This window comes from Lipotes vexillifer, unplaced genomic scaffold, assembly GCF_000442215.2.
Source record: "Lipotes vexillifer unplaced genomic scaffold, Lipotes_vexillifer_v1.1 scaffold559, whole genome shotgun sequence".
NCBI classification, from domain to species: domain Eukaryota; kingdom Metazoa; phylum Chordata; class Mammalia; order Artiodactyla; family Lipotidae; genus Lipotes; species Lipotes vexillifer.
In genome coordinates, this window is record NW_006781351.1 from 1,500,318 (window position 1) to 1,508,643 (window position 8,326).

At 34.6% G+C, this 8,326-nt stretch overlaps 1 protein-coding gene across 3 annotated transcripts in view; it reads right to left on the bottom strand.

Annotated features, from left to right (window-relative positions):
• The window catches only part of PLEKHA5 (pleckstrin homology domain containing A5), a 243,062-nt gene that overhangs the window by 8,115 nt on the left and 226,621 nt on the right, over nt 1-8,326 (bottom strand). For 2 of the 3 annotated variants that reach the window (XM_007454605.1, XM_007454604.1), the window contains 4 exons: nt 8,226-8,326; nt 7,285-7,331; nt 5,372-5,486; nt 1,773-1,897 (listed from right to left, as the gene is read on the bottom strand). The exon at nt 8,226-8,326 is cut by the window's right edge and continues 2 nt beyond it. In XM_007454605.1, the coding sequence (XP_007454667.1) occupies nt 1,773-1,897; nt 5,372-5,486; nt 7,285-7,331; nt 8,226-8,326 (388 nt within the window). Of the gene's footprint in view, nt 1-1,772; nt 1,898-5,371; nt 5,487-6,327; nt 6,517-7,284; nt 7,332-8,225 lie in introns of all 3 variants that reach the window. The other variant, XM_007454603.1, reaches the window with a different exon arrangement.

Consider the following 8,326-nt stretch of genomic DNA (forward strand, 5'->3'; position numbering starts at 1 on the left):
TCCTTTTATTTATTTATTTATTATTATTATTATTATTTTCCGGTATGTGGGCCTCTCACTGTTGTGGCCTCTCCCGTTGCGGAGCACAGGCTCCGGACGTGCAGGCTCAGCGGCCATGGCTCACGGGCCCAGCTGCTCCGCGGCACGTGCGATCTTCCCGGACCGGGGCACGAACCCGTGTCCCCTGCATCGGCAGGCGGACTCTCAACCACTGAGCCACCAGGGAAGCCCTCCTTCTATTTTTAGTAACAACAAACATGTATTCTTCCTGGTTTTTCTGTGTTTGTGCAAAAGTGTTGTTTCACTGAAACTTCCTTTTCCAAGTTATCGTATTGTACAAATCTATTTATTCTTTTAAAATGCCAGATATTATTAATTTTTAGATCTTTTTGCTAGTATAACTGGAGAAGAGTATCTCACTGGGGTTTTATTAGCACTTTAAAAATGATTATCAGTGTTGAGCAATTTTCATATTTTTGTGAATTACTGTTACATAGTTTCCATTTTAAAAAACCCTAAAAATAACTGATTTATATTAATTCCTCAAATATTATGAACCTTGTCTCTTATACTGCAAGTATTTTCTTCTGGTATCTGTACTGCTTATAAAGGACTTTCCGGTACAGTATTAGGTAAGGAGCCTTCTATACTTTCCCCCCAGTATTTGTTTATGTAGAAGTCTTTCTTCTAGTATTTAAGATAGTTATTTTTTAAAAAAGATAGTTACAGAATAATATAAATTCACTAATATCTTTCTGTTTGATCTCAACATGCATTTTTAAAGGTTTTTTTTTCTGTTGCCTTATTTCACATCATAATTTCCAAAGAAAACATCCTTTTAATCTAAAAAATGCCTAACTCTATGAACAACAGTATTACAGGACCATTATATTTCTTATATATATAAATCTGTCAGAATTTCTGGCATATACTTTGTACCATACTTTAATATCTTTCAGAATAATCATAAATCTTATCATTTGTTGTACCTTTCAGTCTTTTCTTATAGATTTAAGTTATCTCATACCAAATAAATAGAATTTTTAAAGATGAAAAGTAAAATTTCTTTTGCAGCCCAAATTTCTAGAGAGTACTTGGGGAAAGGGAGTTAAGTCCTTTGAGAATCTTCCCAAGAAGACCAAGATTAGACTGGTTAAAAGCCAGTCTGAATTAAATGGACCTCAGATGAAAGAGTGAATTACAGGATTTGCTTCTCATTCTCAATTCACATTGCTCATTGTAACCAGAGGATTGGCAAACTCCAAGTCCACTGCAGTGAAAAGGCCCTGCAAACTCAGGCTGGCTTGGAAGTCCACTAGTTTGGTGACCACAGCAACTGTCTATCACTCTCCTAAGGAAATTTTTAGAGGTGTCAAGAGAGGTAACATAGGGCAGCTATCTGAGAACAGATTCCACAAATTGTGCCCCAAAGACCACATGTGGAGTCTGAGCAAAGAAAACCTAGATTAGGCCTGTCCTCTGAGGTGCTAATTCCCTGAATGTAATTTAAAAAATTAAGATTACTAAATTTTTCTTAAGAGTATGTAAAATACAATTCTGATGGGAATTCCCTGGACGTCTAGTGGTTAGGACCCCGCACTTCCGCTGCAGGGGGCACGGGTTCGATCCCTGGTCGGGGAAGGATCCCGTAAGCCATGTGGTGTGGCCCCCCAAAAAAAAGTTTTGAAAAAAACCTCTAAAAATTAAAGCATAGACAAGGTGGCAATAAATAGGTGGAGAATCCTTCTGGAAATTAATGTATAATTAAATACCGTTCTTGAATCCATCATCTTCTTAGTTTTCCTTAAGGTTACATATGAGGCTATTGTCGAAGATTCGGGTGTTGGTGATTTTGTTCTTGGAGGAACTACTCCAACCGGAAAGTGGGAACCGAAAAATAAAAACAGCATTAAGTTCTACAAAACATCTTCACATGACATTGCTTTCTTTGGACATATTCAATTTCTGAGGCTTTTAAAATCAGAAGGCTTTTAAAATCAAATTTATCGTTTGAAAAGAGGGAAATGTAACAGCCTTTTGTTACTTATTTTACCTAATAAGCCAGCAATGATACTAACCAGACAAATTTAGGGTTAGCTTTAGAAATAAAGTTCTACTGATGATAACAGATGACATTAAAAAAATTATAAAATTTAGTGATACGCAGTGGATCATATATCTTCACAACAACCCTGTGAAAAAAGAAGATAAATGAAGTGCAGAATCTGGGTTAACTGACTTCCTCAAGTACATACAGCTTAGCAGCAGCATGGCTGGACCTTCTGCTTTGGCCCGTTTTCCCTTGTTGCTCTGCTTCTTCATGAAGTATTTACAATATTTTCAGAGGTTAAAAGTACCTTAATCTAATCCTCTCACAGAGATGAGGAAAGTTATGGCCAGAAGGGTTAAGTGATTTACCTAAATGTCCTTAATTCCCATTTGGTCTCTTTCAATCACACTGCACCACCTCAATAAAGAATCCACTAACAATGTTAACAATAGTTGACTATAGGTAATTGAAGTTACTTTTGCATTTTTGAAAAATTTCTAAAATGAACACACACTACTTTTATAATTAGAAAACAAACAATACACACACACAAAATCATTAATGCAACAATAAAAGCTAATGATCAGTTCACATAAAATGTATTCATCTGTACCATAGTCATCTTGTGTAAGCAGAATATATACACTATTGTCCACTGAGGACACAAGTAAAATAAGAAATTATTCAAGTCTCAATAGTTTGCTGAAAAAAAAATATCATTCTCTTTGGGCTCATTAAAGTTACATTAACTAAGTAGAAAAATGAAATCTTATTTTCCCCCCAAAGACAAATGGTAGTCAATCATTCAGGGCCCCTTTAGGTGATGAACCAAACAATCTGCAGCTTAATGAAGTTTTAATATTGTTTATGAACTCTGTGTTTATTACAGTTGTATATTTGAGAATGTGAAGAGCTGGACTGATGTATTACAAGTAATTTTTACAGTTCAAATAAAGAAAAGCCTTCTACTATGCTAGTCAATGGTCCATTTTTAAAAGCCCGACTTTAAGTCATGTGGTACAAAATAAATTACTCTGTAATTCAGACAATTTATTAGATGAGAGCTTATGATTATATACTAAAAAAAAAAAAACCCAAAATTTAAAAAACTTCCAGGAAGAATTCAAGCCATATTAGAGAACATATTTCAGATGACATCATCGTTATGACTAAATATATCTACCAGTTTTTTGCTGAGAAGTATTATAACCTGTTTAGCCGTACTCTTGTTGACAGACATATGACTGCTTCCAGTTTTTGTCTATTATGAATTAAAGCTGCTATAACAACCCTTGTATAAGTCTTTTGAGGGATTATACTTTCATTTTTCTTAGGTAAATATATAGGATTCCTGGCTATGATGACTGCATGTTTAACTTTATGAGAAACTGCCAAACTATTGTTCCATCCTATACCACCTCAGAAATGTGTGTGAATTCCAATTGTTCCACATCCTAACCAACACTAGGTAGTCAGTCTTTCAAGTTTAGCCATTCTAGAAGGTGTGAAATGTGATTTTTATTTGCATTAAAACTGCATTTCTTTTATGATTAGTAAGTTGTAAGCTTTTCCATGTGCTTATCGGCCATTTGTATACCTGATTTGTTAACTCTCCAAGGCTTTTTTTGCCTACTTTTTTTGGTTTGTTTGTTTTGTTTTTGCGGTATGCGGGCCTCTCACTGTTGTGGCCTCTGCCATTGCGGAGCACAGGCTCTGGACGCGCAGGCTCAGCGGCCATGGCTCACCTCACGGGCCCAGCTGCTCTGCGGCATGTGGGATCTTCCCGGACCGGGGCACGAACCCGTGTCCCCTGCATCGGCAGGCGGACTCTCAACCACTGCGCCACCAGGGAAGCCCTTGCCTATTTTTTTATTGGGTTGTTTATCTTTATTACTGATTTGCAAGAGTTATTTATACATTCTGGATACAAGGATTTTGTAAGGTATATGTACTGATAATATTTTCTTCCATTCTGATGGGCAAAAGTTTTAAATTTTGATGAAATTGAGTTAATCAGTTTTCACTGAGAGTATAGCCCTCAGAGGGCCCCAGCTTTATTTTAGGGGGTCTCCTAGCAGACTCCTAATTTGTTCATGCTCTGAGCTTTGTCCTGTCACAAGGTGAAAGCTGGCTTTCATGCTCCACTTAACTTCCCGGATGCCTCTTGCTATGGACTGAATTGGTCCTCCTAAAATTCCTGTTGAAGCCCTAATCCTTGATGTGACTATATTTGGAGATGGGGATTAAAAGGAGGTCATTAAGGTTAAATGAGGTCATAAGGGTGGGGCCCTGGCCCCCACAGATTAGTGTCCTTATAAAACGAGATACCAGAGAATTTACAGGCACTCAGAGGAAAGGCCATGTGAGGGAGGCAGTATCTACAAGCCAGGAAAAGAGTCCTCACCCGAAACCAAACCCTCTCAGAACTTGGTCTGGGACTTCTAGCCTCCAGAACTGTGAGAATAAACTTCTGTTGTTTAAACCACTCAGTCTATGGTATTTTGTTATGGTGGCCTAAGCAGACTAATGCACTACCCTTCATATAATTTTTGGCCTGAACATCCCTCTCTTTACTTTTCCGCAACTTGTGGAAGCGTCTCAAAAATATTTAAACTGATATGAACCAGCATTTATAATCTGTGGAGGATTGGCCAGGTATCTAGTTACCTATTTGCCAAAAACATTTACTTTTGTTTGCAGTTTGATATTTCCTGCATATTTATAATTATATGCACGAATATGGTAAGGACGAAGACCATGTCTGTTTCACTTACATCTGTGTATGAAAAGATAAAGTTAACAAAGATTTTCAATGAGAAAAAGATATGATTTGGATGAGAATGAGAAAGGTATATAAATATTAAGTTTTCAAGATGGCAGTATTTTTCTAATTAAAAAAAACCCCAAAACAACAATAACACAAAACCCAGCGTTAGAAAACCTAGAAGAATATTCCAATTATGGAAAAAGCTATGTGAATATTACCACTTACTATTTTTCAAGCTTTACTTTATGACCCTTTAGCAGATTATTAAAAATAAAACTGACTAGTGTGTTATGATCAGAAATTACTTTTCTGAAAAATCCCACATTTTGCCATATTTGTCTCAGCAGAGAGAGATGACATGTTGATATGTGGTTTATGGGTCATGTTATCTTCCCAATATCTGAAACTTCCATATTCAGAAACGCATCAGATTCCAAAGGTTTCAGATGAGGGACTGTGGACTTGTATATGTACTGTGTCAACATATAAACTAAATTTATTTCTAAGGTGTCTGAAAAACGCAGGAGATAAAACTTATCTCAAATGCTGACCTTTAACAGAAGTTTCCATTTCTGAAACAGATTCTGATTTTTCTTCTCCATTAGACTCATCAACTTCTGCCACTGTTGTTAACTCTGGTTCACTCTTGTAGAGTCTATAATCTGGACCCTTGAAAGGAAGATATGTAATCACACACAAACACACAAAAAAAGGCAAAAGTCTCTTTTAAAATGTTTATCTCTAAAAACTCACACTCTATCAATTAAAAGCCTCAGTCAGCTATCTTGGGTATAACACAATTAATATATATGTTACAATTAGGGTAGAAGAAAAGACTTTATAAAAGATTTTTAACAAGCATATCTTTTGATTTTAAAATTAAGAATATTCCTCTTAGGGACAAAGTCATCAGAACATTTTTATCATAGTAAAACTAAAGTCTAAAAATAATTATATCATATTAACTCAATTAGCCCTATTCCTTTTCTCCTTGTTCTCTTTTCCTTGCTTATTACATTTTACATTTATTTGTTTAATCCCCAAACTCCTTTTTTCCAGTTTCCATGGGTAATGTCTTTCCTTGGCAATGTCCACACCCTCTAACAGTTTACCTAGACTGAACTGCCCACATCCCAACCTTTTGATCATTCCTGGTAAGAATCTTCTTTTCCTTGTGTCTTTCTGATCTAAAGATATCATTTTGCTTCTAACATCCTGAAATGGTATATTTAAAATATGGCTCCTTAAACACAGGCACATAAAGTAACCACTTTATGAAAATATTCATGAAAAGCAGAAACTATGAAATTTTATTAAAATTGTGAAAATATTACAAAATAAGAATGGTAAAACTAAAACAGGAAAAACAAATGATAATGTTATATATGAACAAAAAAGTGCTGGCTAAAAGTGGTGTTATAATAAAAAAAAGTCTGAGTCTAAAATAAATTAAGTTTGAAAAATGAGGGCATGTACGATTGATTACTCTGTGGCTATTGCAGCCACTTACACAGTGAGATCCATTTCTTGGATATCCTTGAACTTGGTGAATCTTCTTTTCTTCGGGCAGATGGACTGGGCCCCTGCTATAACAGAGCAAGGAGCTGCTATCACTGGGCAGAGGGGGGATTATGGGAGGCTGGTCTGTAAAGTCATAGGACCGAGGAAGTGGAGGACGAGGTGGGACTACTTCCTCTTCCTAAAGATTGTAGAATAGTCACCTTATTTAGATAAGCATATTGAATTAAGTATATCGAAATTCTTTGCAATGGTAAGTTAACTTACATTCATTTTAAGATAATTAAAGGGACACTGCCAAGCCAAGAGTCTCATATGAAAAAGTAAAACCAAAAAATGTTTATGATAGCCAATAACTGGGTTTTAAATTTGACTGCATTTAATTTTTTCTGTAACACACAGGTTAGCTTTACTCTAAAGCTCAACATCAAAACAAATGTATGAAACTACTATATTTCATTTTAAAAATAAAAGGAAAGAATTCATTAAAAAAAATCTCACTCTGTATTGTTTTGCTAATTTTTAAGAGAAAAGAAAGAACATTTCTTTTTGATTGGCTTTTATACAAAATTCAAGACCACAGATGCTTTCACCCAGGTTGACAGTATCTCTTTGTAGTTGTCATTTCTTTATGGTATGCATGATACACAGCCAACTTATCATACCAAAAAATGATAAATAAATACTCAAATTACTTAGATTAGAAAAAGTATGACAATGTTAAAGTTCTAACATAGATGAGAAGTAGTGATTCAATTTTTTTTTCCATTAAGAAAAGGGAAGAAGATCACATCTGTTAGAAGAACCAAATTACTGAACCAGCAAAATTTTAAGATCAAAACAGTAACTCAAACATATTTAGAAAACATTTTTGTTATGAGTAGAGAAAATTCTAATTCATGTTTTAATTATAAATTAATTTATAGTTAGAGAAACAATCCAAACTTACCTCATTTTTGTACTTAACTGTTGAGAAAGGCTTTGATCCTATCATACCTATTAAAAAAAAATGTAAAATATAACTACTTACACTAAACATATCTTCCTAAATCTACAGAAAAAAGGAACAATTTCATTTATTTTAAACAAAGCCTTTAGTTTCTAACCCCTCATTTGTTTTCTGAATTTAAAACCCATTACATTGCTATACAGTAGAAATTAACACATTGCAAATCAACCACACTTCAATAAAATATACTTAAAAAACCCCAATACATTAAAAAATACAAAGTGAAATATCTAATATAAACAAGAGTATGGGGAAATGGGTTTTCTCAAATACTACTGGTTTAAGTATGATTTGATATAATCTTTTAGGAGAGCAATTTGGCTGTGCATATCAAAATGAAAAATGTGCACTTATTTCTCATTTCCTAGAACCCATTAGTACTAGCAGGTGTGTTTATTATGTACACAGTCATGTTCGTTACATCATGACTTATGAAAGAAAAGCAAAAAAACCCACCCACCCACCCAACAACCTGGAAGCAACTTACATTGTTCATCAACACCAAAATGGATAAATTATAGTTCATCTATACAATGATTCTTACACAGCTGTTATTGTATTATATTGTTAAGGAGAAAAAAACATATTGATGAAAAACAATATTTTCTGTTGTGGGGAAAAAACTCCCCAAACCAAAACACTGTGTGCATTTATAATTATAGACACAAAACAATGATTCATTTTTGTGTGAGTGTGGTTGGTAAAACTTTTGCTTTCTATATTACATATAAACTTGGGTACTGATTCAATATTACAAAGTGCCTGTTTTCTAATGTCAAAAATCCATTAAAATAACAAGAGAAATCCAATTCTATGTGTTATTCCATTTAGATATATTATTATGGTCAATAAGTGCAGAATAAAAGATGAGGCTAATGTACCTGTTTCTGCAGTGCCTCTCTGCTGTTTGTGTTTACTCAGTCCTTCCATGACATCCTGAATTCTCCAGAGTTCTTTCTGAAGTTGTGCACGCTGAATTCCT